General features: G+C 30.6%; 3 protein-coding genes across 4 annotated transcripts in view; 2 read left to right on the top strand and 1 right to left on the bottom strand.

Annotated features, from left to right (window-relative positions):
* The window catches only part of LOC105149533 (hypothetical protein), a 183,232-nt gene extending 173,167 nt beyond the window's left edge, over positions 1 to 10,065 (bottom strand). The window contains exon 1 of the mRNA XM_087412019.1: positions 9,931 to 10,065. The gene's annotated coding sequence lies outside the window, so the exon portion shown is untranslated. The remainder of the gene's footprint in view (positions 1 to 9,930) is intronic.
* The window catches only part of LOC105149537 (lost and found), a 222,557-nt gene that overhangs the window by 156,514 nt on the left and 47,883 nt on the right, over positions 1 to 18,160 (top strand). The gene's annotated exons all lie outside the window — the stretch shown is intronic.
* LOC105149535 (uncharacterized) lies at positions 1,641 to 5,782 on the top strand. The gene is made up of 7 exons (XM_011062020.2): positions 1,641 to 1,799; positions 2,461 to 2,704; positions 2,816 to 2,922; positions 3,310 to 3,429; positions 3,938 to 4,087; positions 4,226 to 4,288; positions 4,920 to 5,782. The coding sequence occupies exons 1-7, from the start codon at positions 1,703 to 1,705 to the stop codon at positions 5,072 to 5,074; spliced, it is 936 nt and encodes a 311-aa protein (XP_011060322.1). The 5' UTR covers positions 1,641 to 1,702; the 3' UTR covers positions 5,075 to 5,782.

Raw genomic sequence — 18,160 nt, forward strand, 5'->3', positions numbered from 1 at the left:
TTAGTTACACGTCACTTATTTACTTTGAAGATTACTTAAATTTCTCATTCATAAACAATCATTTCGCAAAATCTGTAAATCATAAAATGCATTTCGATGAATATGAACTATTAGATACCTCATAAAAATATCAAATGTTTATGGATTATAGATAATTCATAAATAATACGAGCATCATTAAATTCTTTTGTTTGAAACAGTACAATTGTTCCATATAGTGCTGCGTGAATGCAATCGTAGTTTTGTATGTCCTGCCATACTATCTACAAAACAGGATTGCTTTTTATGGGAAGACCCATTAAAATTTTAAGTAAGAGGAGGGGCTGTATTCTAAATAATTATCACAATGAATTATTATTTTAAAGGTTATATGGTAAAAAAAACTTACGATTAACTCTTAACCGAGGTTCAACTTGTTTCTCATTTCTTTCCGGTTCTAGAATTGGAAAGAGACAATGAATAAGTTGAACCTCAGTTAAAAATTAACCGTGAGTTGTGGAACTGGGCCTTAGGAACTCATGGATGGATTCCATGATTGAATTTAACAAATAAAACTTGCTGCCCCAAGTCACTTACACTTGTTCCAAGTTACCTACATTTACTCTGTTAAAACTACTCTGTTAAAATAATAATTTGATATTCCTTTTTTCAGACATGTGTCTATTTGATAATTTGATGATACGGGTTGGTGAGAAACTGACGCCATTTTTTGATACTTCCCTCAAATGTATTGATTGCATATGCGAAATATATTACCCGTACTAAGTTGCAAACGTGTGTCACTGCAAAAACATGAATGCAAATTTCTATTCCCTTCTGAAATGTTATGAATTGTAGAATATTGAAGTTAGTACATTATACGATGCAAAATCTTGTTATCTTATTTGAATATTTTAAAAATATTAAATTACAATAAAAATTTATATTTGCAAGAATAGAAATGTATTACTTATTAATTATTAATATCCATCATCCAACATAATATAAAACGTTTTTTTTAATAAAAGATATTACACATAAAATAAAAATGTTTTTTGAATGAAAGAAGTTATATGACGGTATTACAAATTCTAAGTTATATCTTCTGTTTTTTATTCGTATCATTGCAAACATACGAGATTACTCCAAGTGTGTAGATAAATATCTGTCAATAAAAAAACATCAATAATTTTGGAAAAATTTAATAAATTGCGGGACATTCTAACAGAAATTCAAGGCAATGATTCAAGGCGAGAGGCATAATTTGTTTCAACACAATAATAGTTACGTAATTTAAATGAGCACGCAACGCGCGATGACTGATAAAACAAATTATGCTCTCCAGTTTGCGTTTCCTCTTGTCCTGTTCTTTGTATTTCCTCCCTTCTTATATTGTTTATCAGATTTTTCTTTACGCGAGCTTATGACTCTCTTTCATACACATTTTCATTCTCCTCTAACTTGCATTTTCTCTATATATTCCTCTATATATTCTTCCTTCTAGATATTCTCTCTCTCTCTCTCTTTCTCGCCTATGTTTTGATTCATTCATCCATAATGTACGTAGGTATTTCCCCTTTTCCTGTATCGTGTCCCTGCGTCTGCGTCATTCATATATCCACCGTCTTTCTTGCGTGTCCACTTTCAGTCCCTTCCAGACTGTGGATTGGCGACTGGTCGAGGTATAAATGACGCAGCGCGGACGCGAGTCGCGTAAGTTTTCATGAGTTGCTCGAACATGACACGTCGTGGTTCTCGTTCACTCAATTTGATATGCGCCTATCTGGCGTTCGTTGCTGTCGCAGTCGCGGTTGATCAAGGTGAGTCGCAAACAATGGAGAAAAACGATGCAAATACGTACAATAAATTACGATAAAAAAAGAATTATTTGAATATTAATTTTATCTGCCTAATCCTACCGTGAGGTAATAATTATTTTCGATTTAAATTTTAATGTGCCTCCGAAATGCAACGAGTTAATGATTTCGTGGCAAAATTGCGAAGAGCACGCAAGTGTCAGAACTGTTGTGAATGTGAAGTTTTAATTCAGATTAAGTAACCGGCAAGTTCTTCACGATTGTATTGCGTTTATAAGATACACACATTTATTATAATAACAAAAAAATATTATTTAACAGTACATGTTTTAACATAACAATGTGATTTCATTAATTGATTGTACTTAATATAATAATCATTTTATTACCCATTAATTAAAATTTTATTTTTACTAATTTTAATAAAGTTTAAGAGATAATGTATTTATAACATATTTTTTCAAAAGCTTTTCAAATTTCGGTAATTATACGAACTTTGATTTCATGAATAATTCTATTTGTTCCTTGTCTCACTTAAAATTCTGTTACGCGAATAACGACAGAACTCTAATTGTGAGCATTTAAAACAATGGTTTTACATCCATGTTTATCATGGTCAATAATATATCGTACTAAATTCTTCTCGTCTTATCTTTTTGTAAAGAGAAATGTGATAAAACAAAGTGTCCGGGTCCATTGGCGTATTACAAGGGTCTCGGTTGTAGCCCAGTGTATGAAAAAGAAGGTGACTGTTGCGCGACAAAATACAACTGTGATCATCTGAAAGAGAAAGACCCTAACAAGTGTTACGTCAATGGTAAACAGTACAAAATCGGAGAGGAACTTAGAGATGAAGATAAGAATCCTTGTGACATTGGTTGCACCTGCATCATTGGACCTGGAGGAATGTAAGTAAATACCTCAACATCAATAATTTTGTAATGGCTCCGTTTAAATCAATTTAATGTCTAAATCAATAAGTGTCATTTATTAAAATTACGTAATTTGTTACAATATAGCGCCACATTTAGTTGCGCGATAGTTGACTGTTTCCATGGAGAACCAAAACCAGGTTGCTACATAACGAATTACCCATTAAAGTGTTGTCCCGGAGATGAAGTTTGTCGTAAGCATATGTAATCCAATTAAAAGTTAGACATTTTCTACAATATGACATAAATTCTACACTATTATATAAACCGCGAACTCCGATTTTTACATGTAATATATATATTTAAATATTGGATAAAATTTGCATTATGTGTTGTCAATTAAAATAATTATGATTAAAAACTTATGATAATTTTAAATAATCGTGATTTTACATTCGAATATGCTTTTTAGCTAATATGTTTAATAGATTTTTTTTAGAAAGTCAAATAGTCATGATAACGTTGCTTTAGTATATAATTAAGTTTTTACTTTGACTCACAAAAACAATCCACGTGTCAAAGGATATTTCTATCTCGTAAAATACGCATAATATTTAAATGAAGTCATTTACATCTTTTAGCTGAAAATCCCGAAGCTAGAGCTACGTGTAAGGTAAATGAAAAGGAATATAAGGAAGGAGAATTCTTCAGTATCGAAAGTGATCCGGATTTAATTTGTACATGCCAACCGGGCTACAAAGGTAAAGATAATCTCAGGCTCGTCATTTCAATTGTTCAATGACAAATACGTTGACATAACATATAATATATAAAATACATCTATTACTAATTTATAGCATAAGATAAGACACAATATAAAAAATGAGTTATTTTTCAATATTTTTCAATATTTTTCAATATACATGGAATTTATTTTTTCATGCAATGCACGAAATCTTTATAATAAATATGTCAAATATAAACAATTTTCAATAAAATAAATGTATTATGTAAACTTATATTGATGCAATATATTAATGAATAATTTACTAGTTTATTTATCAACAAATAGCTACTAAATTAAATAATTAAACAGTTGTACCTATATCATAAAATGTACGTATTTGTCATAACAATAATTAAACTAAATTTGCATTTATCTATATTTCAATAATGTATGCAGTAACAATTCCACAATAGAAACTTCAAGTTTAAACCTATATAGTATAACCATAAGTTTGCGTCATCGATAAAAAATTATGATTTTAGGAGAAAATGTTGAACCTTTCTGTGTAAAGCCTAAGCGTCCATATTGTCATCCCGAGTTCAGTCACTCATATGACATTATTAATAAATGCGCTCCGGTTTATTACTCAAATCAATCGCCGCTTACTAGTTGCAACGCATTTTCGAGATGTCGTAAGTTTACAAGTTACAATTTTGCACATCATGTCTATATAGGCGTTATCTAAGTAATTATGGTGGTTTTTAAGAAAACGGTAACGATAACGGCATTGCAATTAACATATTTATTTACTAATGATTATGGCTTTTTAGAAAACGATAACGACACTGTTATTCACACCGAGGAGAATCCGAAGACTCACTCAAGTCCAAATGGTATGTCTCATATTGAATATTGTTATGAGTTATTGTATAGAGATATGATGATTCTTTCAACAATCAAAAATAATTAATACTCTTAAAGATTTTTTACTCTTAATCTTTTATTAATTTTATTAATTATTGATTCAATGAAAAACGCAAAGATTTATATTTAATTCGCTTATTGAATTGAAACATAAACGATATATCGTTACGCATTTGATTCAAGCGATGCTAATTACAACTGTGCTATGAATAGCATGAAATGAGAGTTAATTGCGAGAAATGTTGCACACGAGAAGCAACGCGCAAATCAATTTCTGTCGCAATCCTATAAAATGATAATTAATTTGGTCATCGTTATCCAGCATAGGAAATTATGTTATAGGCATGTCAGTTAACACATCACTAACACCCGCGTTTGATGTTCGTCAATAAAAAACAATTTTATTTATTTATATATAATATATCTTGAATTTTTTTACATTTTAAAATTGAAATGTAAAAAAAAATAAAAATTAGGAGAATTGAAAATTATATTACCGCTAGCTACAAATTTATACGATAACAACATTCAAGAGTTTAATATTTTAGAATTAATTTTATCTCATAAAACAGATATTTCATCGAGACTTGTTCTTTTCAGACGAAGATGTTTGTCATTTTGGCAATATGGTTATGCGACTTGGCGACGAATTGAATCAAGATTCAGATTATAATTCTATATGCGTTAGATGCGTTTGCGAGGTGCCTCCTGTGCCTACTTGTCAACGTTTACCGTTTGATGTATGCGACCATTAATCTTAAACATTTCACAATCTGTGATAATGTAATTACTTCTATTATTCGACTTAAGATTTCATAGTAAATTAGTGCGTAAATATAAAAATCTTTTTACATATGTATATTCTAATCTAATTTGCGTTCTTCTACTTATTGCGTATAAATTTATGCGATAAAAATATTCAATAATAAAAATATGTTTTTATGTACTACATATTTAAAAAATTTGGATTTTAATCTTTAGCTATTCCATGCAAATTTTAATAAATACAATAAAAAATTATGATAAATATAAATAATATTAAAGAGCTAAAACAAAACATGAAATAAAATCAGATGATAAATATTTTTTAAATAAACTTTATCATTAATAAATAAAAGTTTTTAATTTTTTTGTTTTGAATTATTTGTTGATCATTCAATTTTATCTAATAAACTATAACGTAACAAGTATTTTGCGCGTCTGCAAAAAAAGTCTTATCTTTAATCTCTTTTATATTGATGTTCTTAAGGTTATCAGTTTCATTAAACAACATATTTATCGAAATTAATAACTGTTTTTATGAAAATTAACTGTTATTACTAAATGATATTGTGTAATAGAATAAGTACACATTTGATTATAATATATATTAATACTAATATACTATTAATATAATATAATCTACCTAATAATTATATATTTGATTGATGTAAATTTGTAATTACATATTTATTTATAACAAATTCTCGTCTGCAAAGATACTGCTACTTCGTTATAGCGTGATATTGCGCTATCTCTTTCGATACTAATGCACCGTTACGTTGGTTGGAATTATTCAACCGATGATTTTCGTGATCGTAATATTACGATTACCGCTAATATGGATGCTTCCGCTTACAGTGCGCACTGATGCTATAATAATCTACATGTTGGGCAAACCAATTCCTGTTCTGGACATCGCCTGCTTAGTAACGCGCAAACTGGCAACAAAGTCGTTTACACGCTTCGCCAAACGTTACCTGTTTCTCATTTAAACTCCTAAGTGATTTTACCGTTGACACTTTGCAAATTATTGCCGGCATTACGGACTTGCCTATGTATGTTTCGTGTTAGTTCACGTTTTATCGCATTCGCAATTGGAAAATCCCCGTTTTACAATTTGTGAATACGAAGAAACGAATTAGTTTTAATATTCTGAACTCGTGGCCTTTAGCCTTCGTTTGAGTCAATTGAATACGAATTACTAATGAATACGAATTACATATGCAAACTTCATAGTTACTAACTTGACTTGTTAACTTGTAAATTATAGACTGTCGATGCAAAATCCAAGTGCTAGGAAAAGTGAAGAAACCGAAAAGCTAAATAAAGTAAAAAAAATATTTCTGCATAATAAAAATTATACATGAAATGTTTTTTAAATATCGAGCAAGAAATTACTAGACTAGATGTTTCTTACAGATTTTTAAATGCTGAAAATACGATGCTGCAAACTTCTCTAATATCAGGTTTCTGCAATAATTAATGTTGCAAAAAAATTGCTTCCTTAAAATATTTGACATTTTTTTTACAAAAAGACGTTATCTGAAAAGTTATGAACGTTCAGCCTCTATAAAATACATTTTTTTAATTTTATTACCTTGTGATCATGTTATATAGGAAACAAAGAGAAACTATGATAGATTGTACTAAATATGTACATATATACATACAGTGCTCCATTTTAAACACCGAATATCTCGAATATTTGAAAAACGCATTAAAAAAATATTTTAGACTTTTAGACAAAATAAGTAATTGCATGATTGTGTATGTATATCGATAGCTACAAACTAAAAATTATAAATATAACTTCATCGTCATAGATGGAAAATTGGATACCTTAGAAAAACTCTATTTAAATCCTACACAATAATGTTATTAAATAATAACGTATTGAAATTAAAAATGCATTTTATAGGAAATGAACAATAAATTCGCGACTTCTAATCAGAATTTCGAGACAAATTTCAAAATGATTTGGTTAAACTTTTTTTAATTAAAAAGTTGAATATTGCAAAAAAATTCTTGATATGTTACACTTGTAACTTAAATTGTTATAAAAATCTAATATGAAATTTGACTTTATGGTATCGTTTTTAGTATTCAAAAATCTATAAGAAATATTTTGCCTGCAGATTCAAGTAATTAAAAAAAAAACATTATTTTATAAACTAATGTAATCATTACTAATTGGACATTTCGCAACAAATTGAATCGAAAATCGATAGTCTTTTGTGCAAAATGCCGTGTGAGTTATATCAATATTTATCATATAAACAATAAATGCCATATTAGTTATTAATTTTGTTGTTGTTATTAATTATTATAGAATTTTTGACAATGTAATAAATATTGTTATGCAATTCAATATAAACATAAAAATACAACTTTTAGTTGTAATAAATCTTAAGTGTTGTTATTATACATATATAGAAATATATTCGTATTCAAATATATTCGTATTCGCGCATTCTATGAAATACTGACACACAGAATTTCCCACAGTGATATAATACGATATTTTAATGACCTAAAAATTAATTAATGTTGAAAATTTGATCAATTAATATTTATCGATGTAGAAATAATATACGTAAAAAATTATTTTTTTCCGCGACAAATCATTTATTGGTTCTCATTTCATTTTATATAAGTTTAAATTATTAATAAACATAAATAAAGAATATAAAAAGTTAAAATAAAAATATTGACCTTAAAAAAAGTAGGATTCATAATCATTAACACATTTATTAAATTAATCAAGATATGCAGTCTCTATGAGACTGTAAAATATCCTCTTTTCATTCGCATGTGTGATATATGCATATAAAAAATATCTTTGATATTATGTTAGTTTATAATATTAATTCTGAAATATAGAGGGATTAAAAGCAGACTTAGTTTTATATTTAAAAAAATATTTCAAAATGGAAAAGAGGAATAAATACCGTGTTTAATTAACTAATTGAATATTTAAAAAAATTTTTCTTTATTCTTTATATTTATAAGAAATTATTTTTTGTTGTATATAAATTCAATAAATATCTTATTAAATTATTAAATTTCCGTTATCTATATTCTATGAGAAAAACATGAAAGTTTATATTCAAAAGATTTTTAATTGTACATAGCTTACTTTTTTGTCTTTTGCATAGAATGATTGTCAAAAAATATAAGAGAAGATAGTATCTTTACTAGCTTTACGTCTTTTTTATAAAAAGCTTTCTATTATCATCTTTACTTTCTATCACGTTTATTCTATTTTTATATTTGGGTTTATATATATTTGCCTATATATTACAAGCAATTTATGCATTCCGTAATTAAAATAATAAGTACAATTTCGCATAATAAGATAGTGTGTTAAATAATATATTTACTGATCTCTATTTTATTGTTAATAACTTTGCACAGATGTTATGAAAAATATGCATAGTCCAGAGTTAAATATTATAAATAATCTATTTTAGCCCATCTCTCTGGAAATGGATCTATGAGATTGATTTATATATATGTTTTTAACATACTGATACCTACATCTCTATATTTTATATATATCTGATATCTACATTTCTCATAGATTTATGATTTCAATTAAAATAAAATATTATTTGTCACTCACAGATGCAATGCATAGCGGAGTTATAACGTAGAGAGAGATTTGTAGGATAAAAAATACAAAAATATCTAAAATGTACTTAGCCACAAAAGTATTTAAAAGTGTCTACTAAAAAAAATGTCTGGTTGAATTAATTGGAATTCTAGTTGAAATGTGGTTAAATCCACTGATTCTAGTTAAGATACTCAGAATTCTGAATGATATATTCAAAATCTTCTGTTTCGTCCATTTTCAACCAGACATTTTTATTTTTGAAATAACAAATATATCAAAAAGTGCTTTAATTTCTTATTCGTATTTCGTTTCAAATGAGACTATTTAACCTTTAAATAGGTAGGTATACAGCACTCTTCGCATAGTTATCTTAAAAACCTTGTTCTGAGAAAGAAAAATAAAAAGAATTGTCCAGAAGTCTTAAAATTAATTATTTTTACACTTCTCTGTCTTATAAAAAACATAAATAATGTAAATTTAACTTTATATATATTGTTAAAAAATATATTAAAAATGTAACTATAAAAATTAAATTTATTTAGGGTGCTCTGAACACTTATCTACATAAAGGTTAAATATTAATAAAGTAATAATACAATTATCAAAAAGTTATGATTCCATAAATAATTAATTATGGCAATTGTTCAGTCTAATCTCCTCACCTTCGATGTTGATAAAATTAGGTTCATTTGACGCGTTTTTGCACGAAATGAACGAATCTGGCAAAATAAATTATCGCTCTGCCTTGCGAACCGAGATATTAATTATTAAAGTTACGGATGTTCAGGTAAGGAAATCTGTCACAACGATGAGACATATAGAGGGTTATACAAATTCTCTATTTTAAAAACAAAATCTCTGCTTTAAAACCATAAATTCTCTTTAAAAATACAAATTTTCTGCTTTAAAAACACAAATTAAATTATTTTTTTTAAATATAATTTATATCTTTAAAGTAGAGAATTTGCTTTTAAAGCAGAGAATTTGTAATTTTGGAACAGAAAATATTTATTTTAATCACACGTACGTGTCTCTTTATGTCATCGCTATGAAAAATTTTCTAATCTGAATAGTCAATTTTAACAATTAATACTTTGATCCGCTGAGCAGAGCGATACTTTTCATTGCCAAACTCGTTCATTTTGTGCAAAAATGCATTGAATGAGCCTAATTCTATCAACATTGGAAGTGAGGAGGCTAAACTCAACAATTATTAATGAAAAATAATTTACTCACCCCGCCATTGCTCCGCCATTGCTCCTAGGCCTCCTCCTTCTCGCAGGTTGTCAGGATCCACACTCACACAACACTCGCGATAACAGATTAACTATAATCGCGCGATACTTTACACATTGCGACACTTCCGATCATAGTGGAAGGATTACATAATGTGTTCAGTTTGATCAAACCACGCCTACTTTTGTTTCCGCGTCGTCTCTGCGCAGTTTTCTTAGAGACCTTCACTAGAGACTGGCCATCTGCTCAAAATGGCGGCGATAAATCGATAAATCGATTCTATCGATAGTTGTCGATTTCGTTATATCTGTCATGTAAAGCAATACATTTTAGACATGATACACTTTTTTTTCTTAACAACGAAGTATTTGAATATTTTTATAAGATGGAAATTGTTATCAGGCAATGTTTTTCATATCTGAAAACAAATTTTCAGAGAGAAAAATATGATTTAATCAATTGTTTGAAGAAAAGAAAAAGTGCAGTGCATTAAATGCGATACATTGAAAAATTGCCACAACATCAAATGTAAAATAATGATGCGTTTCATTAATTTTCGAGTTCGAATAATTCCAAAGTCAAATTGCCGAAAAAAGTTTATAATAGTAAAACTATGGCGACTCATGCCATAGTACAATAGTTATGTATGTACATTTAAAATAATAAAAATTTCTACTTATCAATTTGTTTCCTTTCCTTATTTGTATTATTCGTAATTATATTATATTACACACACACACACACACACACACACACACACACACACACACAAATGACGCCCGTTTACGGTGAGGGTTAAAATTGACGCATCGGATCGACTAAATCTGGATCTACAATAATTGTTTTAAGCCTTAAGCTATAAGAAATTGACCAACCACGGTCAAATACGAGAAGAATAATTAATTATGATTCGTCCATTTCTTATAGCTTAAGATTTAAAAATCTATTGCAGATCCAGTAATGCAACAAGCTTGTGACTCGCGTTCTGTGTCTTATGATCAGGCTTAATACAATCGCGAAATTAGAACTCGTTTGATATCCGCAACGTCTCGTAAATTAATGGAACAGATAAACCATAAATTGCAGAGGGTTATAATCGTCTACGAGTGGATACTGAATTTACCCTACGCGATTAATCACGACCATATTCGATGGTTCGTGATGCCACTCGACTTGAAGCCGATTCGCATCGGTCGATGTATTTCTCATTGCTTAAGCGATTCTCACTGTTCGATGATTTGTACTTTGTTTCATGTTCTCAATCTGGAAACAATATAACCGAATTACATTCTAATTGATGCAAATCTCAAATCACGATATTCGAATATGAGCATTATGCGGAAAATAATCGTCGCTTGCAAATATGTGAAATGATAATTAGTAAATCTTAAATTTATTATATTTTAAGTTATTCTGTCTTTGTTTTCCAGCTCGTACTTCGAGTAGATAAATTTTAGTATCTATTTTAGTGAACAGCACATTTTATCTCACATTATTAATCGCACAGAATAGGCTCTAAACACAATGCGAGGCAACAGCGATAGTGATAGAAATAGCGATTAATGTTAACGATAGGAACATGATAAAAAAAGAAATAAAATACGGAAATGCACAGGAACATAGAATAAGGCAATAGCGATAAATTTCCAATTTTGTGTCTATCGTCTTATAACCTACCAATCAGATTTTTCATTCTGTTTATATGTGCTATAATCTTGAAACAAATGGAAGAATATTACGATCTATATACGAAATCAGATTGGTTGGCATTTTTATTTCTTTCACGGCATTGTGCAATGGGAGGCGACGAATTATATACCGCTTATTTCTATGCTATTCCTATCGCTGTTCTTGTCGCCGTTACCTTACATTTTGTCTAGGGCTTCATTAATTGTTCGAAAGGAACGATTGCGTTTTGAGAAATAACGCAGCGAAATCGTAGCACAAACACAGAGTGATCGACGTACTACGTCATGCCCATTCGAGCGCTGTTACGGAAATGGCTCGAGACGCGTTGACCTTGTATTGTTATGGCGAGAACGTAATGGTTCCTGCACACAGAACGCGACAACATTTGCCGCGCGGTGGAAATCACACTAGCCAATAATTTTATGTTCTTAATTAAGTCGCCTTCACCTTACAAAACTTCTAAAAATGATATAATACTACTTCCGCCGTTGAACTTAATCCAACTTTTGTTGGAAATTATATATCTATTATTTCCGAGCAAGACAACTTTCGCCGCGTTGCCACATTCTGTGTGTAGGAACCATAATTGTCGAGCGCGTGAGTCAACACCATTTAAACAAAAGCTTCCGAGAAATATAACAATGCGTTGAAATATCACGTACAATCAAGATTCTGTTACTTAAATTCTTTATCGAAATTTTCAAAATGTATTTCGACAAATGTATTTCGACAAATTGAAATAATGCACGCCTGTTTTGCATATTGCAACATAAACTACAATTGCTTACTTAAGAAATAAAATAAAGTCAATCTATAAACGAGATAAATTAAATATGACTAATAAAATATATTTTATTCACTTATAAAAGCCATCAAAATAAACGGGACATTTCAAACAAAAGCTTCCGAGAAATATAACAATGCGTTGTAAAATAAAATATCATGTGCGAAATTCTGTTACTTAAATTCGTTATCAAAATTTTCAAAATGTATTTCGACAAATAAGGCACGCTTATTTTGCAACATGAACTACAATTGCTTACTTAAGAAATAAAATAAAATCAATCTATAAAAACGAGCCAAATTGGATGACTAATTTAACTTATTTTATTCACTTATAAAAGCCATAAAAATAAACGAGACGTTTTAAACTTCATTTATGCCCGTTTCTATCAATGTAGATTAACTATAATCTTAATTTAATTTACTCTTCAACCTTTTCTATTCTTCTAAAACTAAGAAAAAATGAGGAGTTAATTGAATCGAGATGAAAATTAGCTGAGAAATAGTCAGTAACATAAGTAAAAATCAATAATAAATGGTTTTCAATTTTAATTGATCTTCATTCTCTATTGTAATATTAATTGCATTATACTTATTATCAAATATGTAAATAAATGAATAATATTTTAAAATTAATTTTACGATTTGTGTGCTCCATCCTATCAGAAGACTAAAAATTCTAATTCACATAAATATCTATCTCTGCTTCATAATTCAACGCGAACGTGATTTTTATTGGTCCAGAGATAGAATGCAAATCGTACGCTGAGCACGAGCTGCAAATTCGCATAAACGATCTTTCGAGATGACAATAAATCGACTATATTAAGTTTTGCTTAAAATATGGCCCGGTACGGTCGGCCGTAGTTACCGGAAGTAGGCGACGATGTTGGTCTGGAGAGCGCCAATGAAATATGAGGGTATGAAAGAAGCGTCGTTTCCGGAAGTTGTACCGTCAAGCTGCTCGATAGCGAAAGTCACGGCGACAGACAACTCTGTCGCTGAGAACTTCGATGTACTAACGAGCGCGCTGGAACAATTCCGTGATATAATTAAGGAAGAAGAATCTCTGCAGAACGTACAATTAGAAGACATAAAATTTAAACTCGATTTAAAACCTCCCTTGAGAAGTAAATTCATGAAATGCAAAGTTTCCCAAACGCCGTAAGGCCTTTGATTATTTTTTTTATTTCAAACACGAATGTATCATTAACTTACATTTCAATATTTTAATTTTACTAAATTTTATATTAAACATTTTTATTGTTGCTAATAAATACATTAATTTTTAATAAAAATAATTTGCTTATATATAATATATAAGACTTTGTTCTGCAGTTTTTCTACAGAAAATATCAAACTTTTCTTATCATTTATAAGAAAATCATGTTCCACGAGAGAAAAATTAGATCCACAGCAATCACATTCAGGACAAATTCTCGAGAAATACGTGTACTTTATGCTATGTATATAAATCTCCATATTTTCGTGACACATTCCGCATTACGCAGAGATATGAAAATGCTCGCCTAACTTTTGCAGCGTCTGCCTAAATTCTGTTTCTCGGCTTGAGGCCCAAATTATAAATTAAATTTATGTAAACAATTTTATTAAGAATATTAGGGAGACGTACGTCTTTTCGGGAATCAATTTCAAAAAGTATTTTTATTTTCTGTACAGTCAAGCTTTACGTCACGTCGCCTATATCGAACAAACTAATAATAGAATGTCTTTAAAAAAGTCGGTATTTTTATGTTCTCTTCAATGCAAACTTTCTCAATAAAAATTTGATTGATGCCAATTATTTAAAACTTAAAATCAATATCGATACTAATAAAGTTAGAACTGAGTAAATTGAAAAGAATCAAATTTCAAATGTATATAAATGAATATAATAAAACTCTTTAATTAATTTTCGTAACGAACTTATCCTAACAGAAATATTTCAAACTTAATTACAAGAAAGTTTAATAATGAAAATCACAAAAGAGTTCTTTACGTCGAATGTTTCACTGCTGCAGAAGCAATCATTAATTTGTAAACGTTTACAGAAAATTCAATCTTATTCTCTTCTTGTTTTTAATGCCTGATATTGTATATAGTATGCGAGTATAATCTTGGAATACTTGAGAGAAATTAATATTAAATAAGATTAATTATCCAAATGAATTTCTCATTAGATAACTTTCTGAAAAGTTAACGTAATGACAAACTAGCACTTACGAATAAAGGTGACCTCACCCGCATAGACACCGACCCGCATGTAAAACGGTACACTCCAAGAAACACACCAAGCGAACTGATTAGCTGATGGATCGTCTGACTGTCAGGACAATCCGGAATGTACTGACGGAGATGGGTTCGACTGAATCTGAACAATGGAAGTCCTACGATCTGCTGGAACTAATCCCGCCATTGTCGTGCTAAATTTCTGTACGAGATGCAGTTCCACGTAGTGGAACTATAGTTAACTGATTGCTATATATATCGTATGGCTTGTCACAATATTGTTGTTCAATTTAATTTATGAAGAATCTGCGAAACCTACAGTCTAACAATCGATAAAAGTTTGCACACGATCGGAAACTATTGGCTGGATTTTTTTATATAAATTCGCTGTTTGAGTCAAACATGCGTAGAAAAAAAAAATTACCTAAAAATTTAGGTAGATATAAATCTGAAAATAATTTTATTCAATCATCGAAATAATTATGTAAGAAAAACTCAAATATAATGAGTAATACTTACTGCAAAAAAATTTTGAATATTTCAGCAACCAATTTGAGCGTCTTACATAATTATTTTGTTAGTCCAATAAAATTATTTTCAAATCCGTCTATTTAAATTTTTAGATACTTTAATAAAATCATTCTTTTCCAAATTTCTTTATTTTAATTTCTTAGAATCTCTCTGTGGTCCAAATATCTTAGAATAATTCTCAAAAGAACATGGCAGAAAAAAGATAATTATATTCATACGATTTAACTTACATTTGTCTATTCTATTCGTTTCTATCAGACTTTTCCGAATGAAATTAATCGCGTGCGAGGTTATTGAAAAAAATGAAAATGCAAATGTGTTTCAAAGTACACGATCTGAGATTAACCCGATGGCCGAAATTTAATTAGTGACTGCATAAGGAATGAGTTTCCGGAGTTTCGAATTCTATGACGCTGCTGGTGCAGATTTTTAGCACCGATAATGAAGGAAAACAGACTGTTTGGCGCAGCGTAGCGTAATAAAGAGACAGCTAGGGAAGCAAACATACGTATAGGTCAGACAAAGGCCGGTATTCACAGTTCATTCTTATTTCAAGACCATTTCAAGTAATATCTTAAAATGGTACGGTTTTACGATTGGCTTATAACATTTTAAGATTGTAAAATTAAAATTGTACTAAAACAGTTTTAAACATAAGAATTGACAGTGAATAAGACTCAAAGAAGCGCAATCTTGCCCCAATTTCTATGTTGATTTAACGAAAGACGCCATATCATTAAAGTTAAATGGAATATCTTGTAATTATCTGAAATGTCGCGTAATTACGCGACATATTATGATTATAAGTATAATTACAAATATATGCATTTGTTAATTGAAAGCGATGTAGATTAAGAATATACTTTTTTTCTCAATAAAGATATTCCTACTTTTTATCGCCTGTGATCATAGATATTATACCACGCTAATGCCTTTCGCGCTTGAAATAACTTCTTATTTCCGCGTCCGTAAATGCAACGTCGAGTGAAAAAAATCTGGAAAGCGACGACGCGCTTTCGCACGAAAAAGCGCGAAAAAACATGCACACAGCAAAACGCAGGCTGGCCGATGCATCCATAATTCATGACGTTGACGGTGTCTAGCATAAACTAACCCGGATACTAATTTCACGAGCTACGCTGTCTGCGTGCTCGTTAGGAAAGCGCGGGCTTGGATGCCGCGAGATGCAATTATGATAAACCAGGAAAGCCTCTTTCGAAAGCTTTCCAGGGCATGGCACGGTCTGCGAGAAAGCCAGAAAGCGTAGCTGGCGCGGACTCGCGCGTTCATCTATCCCGCTTCCGGTTACCTGTATTGTGTGCGTTGTGTGGAGCCCAATGTGAGGGATCTCTGGCAACGGGGACTCCGACATCCCGCTGCTCTCCGATAAGCTTCGGGTTCGTGCAAGGGTTTGCGATCGATCTCGCGAGATGAATGGCGGGCTGTTAAGCTTGTTGGGCCAATCGGGCACGGCATGAGACGATGTTGGTGTTGCTGTGTTATTAATTTACTCTACCGTAATTCCCGATTCATTTGATTAAGATCTCGAAGGCTACTTATGTCACAACAGGCATATTTATGGCTGATGTTAATAGCGATAAGTGGAGAGCGGTGTTTCGTGGTTAATGAATTGATACGCAATGAACAATCGCAGTTGAGTAAAGGCTGAATTCATGATTGCACGATGATGATTATAATTGAAATTTTCATCATTTAATGTATTATCAATACACGATATACATACATATATACATAATACACATATATTATAGATGATTTTATATTTCAATAAAGATAGAACGTGTATTAAAAGCAAATAATGAATATCAACCTCTTATTAATAAAACAAATGGTAAAATAAATAATGTATTTTTCAGGTGTTTCATATTATTTTGCCTCTTGCGTATATTAATATATATATATAAATTTATCCACATTGTACTAAAAAAGCTGTCTTGCAGAGATTAAGTGTAAAAATTCAAAGTTTATACTGCAAGACTTTTTACTTGAAAATTTACGACAGACATAGTCGGGAGCGCTCATAAAATCTACAAAGTTAACAGACGAAGAGCTTAGCAAAGTGATTATAACGTAACTTTAATAACTGTTTTGCTTGCCGTTGTAGCCAAACTTTTTCGTGCAGCCCGGCGTATATAGCTAAGAACTTGAGGAGGTTGCGGCAATATTGTGATTGTAAACATTTTTCTTGCCTCAACGTTCCACGTCGATCTAATAAATTCGCAAATGACGATTTGCATCGCTTTAATGAGAGCGCGACCTTCTTTACACATTTTTATCGAGTGCCTGTTTTGTCGTAATTTACGAGCCCCTTCGGTTAATTATCACGCTAAAAAACGTCTCTCCTTATTGTCGTGCTAAAGAAAATTGCACTCGCGACGATCGAGGGGAGGACTGTAGTCGCATTACGACATCGTTTCTCGTCTCGTCACAATGCTACACTGTAATGGAAACTTTGCGAAACGCCATTCCGGGAATAATAAACGCATTACCCGTACGTTCTATCTCCCCGTATTTATTTTCGCCCGGCGGCCTTTTAAGTGGCAGTATTTCATTCCGTTATTAAGCTGCACTATCTCCCTCGCGCCGTCCACCGTGTCCACTCGCGAGCTATTTTATCAGATTAATTTTTTTCCTCGCGCAAATTTTCCCTGATGAACGCTTTGACGGATTAAAAGTTGAAATAAAAGTTCCAGGTCCCGTTCCCTGCTTGGTACTTTGGCGCTTTCATCCGACAAATTACTTTTACGTTTCGGCGTGGCCTCGTCTGATCTTTTTCACGTACGAAAGAGCAACGTAAAAATAAGTTATGGAACACACATTTTCGACTGTTTTCTTATGCGTGTGAATTTTTCGGTCATTTTTTTTACTTTTAGCACAAATAAAATTTGCATTTCTTATAAAATATATATGAAAAATTGAAATTTTCGTGACATCCAAATTTTCAAATGTCACAAAATCTTAATTTCCATGTAAAATT

The sequence above is a fragment of the Acromyrmex echinatior genome, chromosome 12 (genome assembly GCF_024713525.1).
Source record: "Acromyrmex echinatior isolate Ae372 chromosome 12, ASM2471352v2, whole genome shotgun sequence".
NCBI lineage: Eukaryota > Metazoa > Arthropoda > Insecta > Hymenoptera > Formicidae > Acromyrmex > Acromyrmex echinatior.

Excerpts from the sequence above, each read along its gene's own strand:
- LOC105149535 (XM_011062020.2), top strand. The coding sequence starts at position 1,703 with ATGAGTTGCTCGAACATGACACGTCGTGGTTCTCGTTCACTCAATTTG. Across the intron at positions 3,430-3,937 it reads ATGCCAACCGGGCTACAAAG|GAGAAAATGTTGAACCTTTC; the intron begins GTAAAGATAATC and ends TTATGATTTTAG. Across the intron at positions 4,289-4,919 it reads GACTCACTCAAGTCCAAATG|ACGAAGATGTTTGTCATTTT; the intron begins GTATGTCTCATA and ends TGTTCTTTTCAG.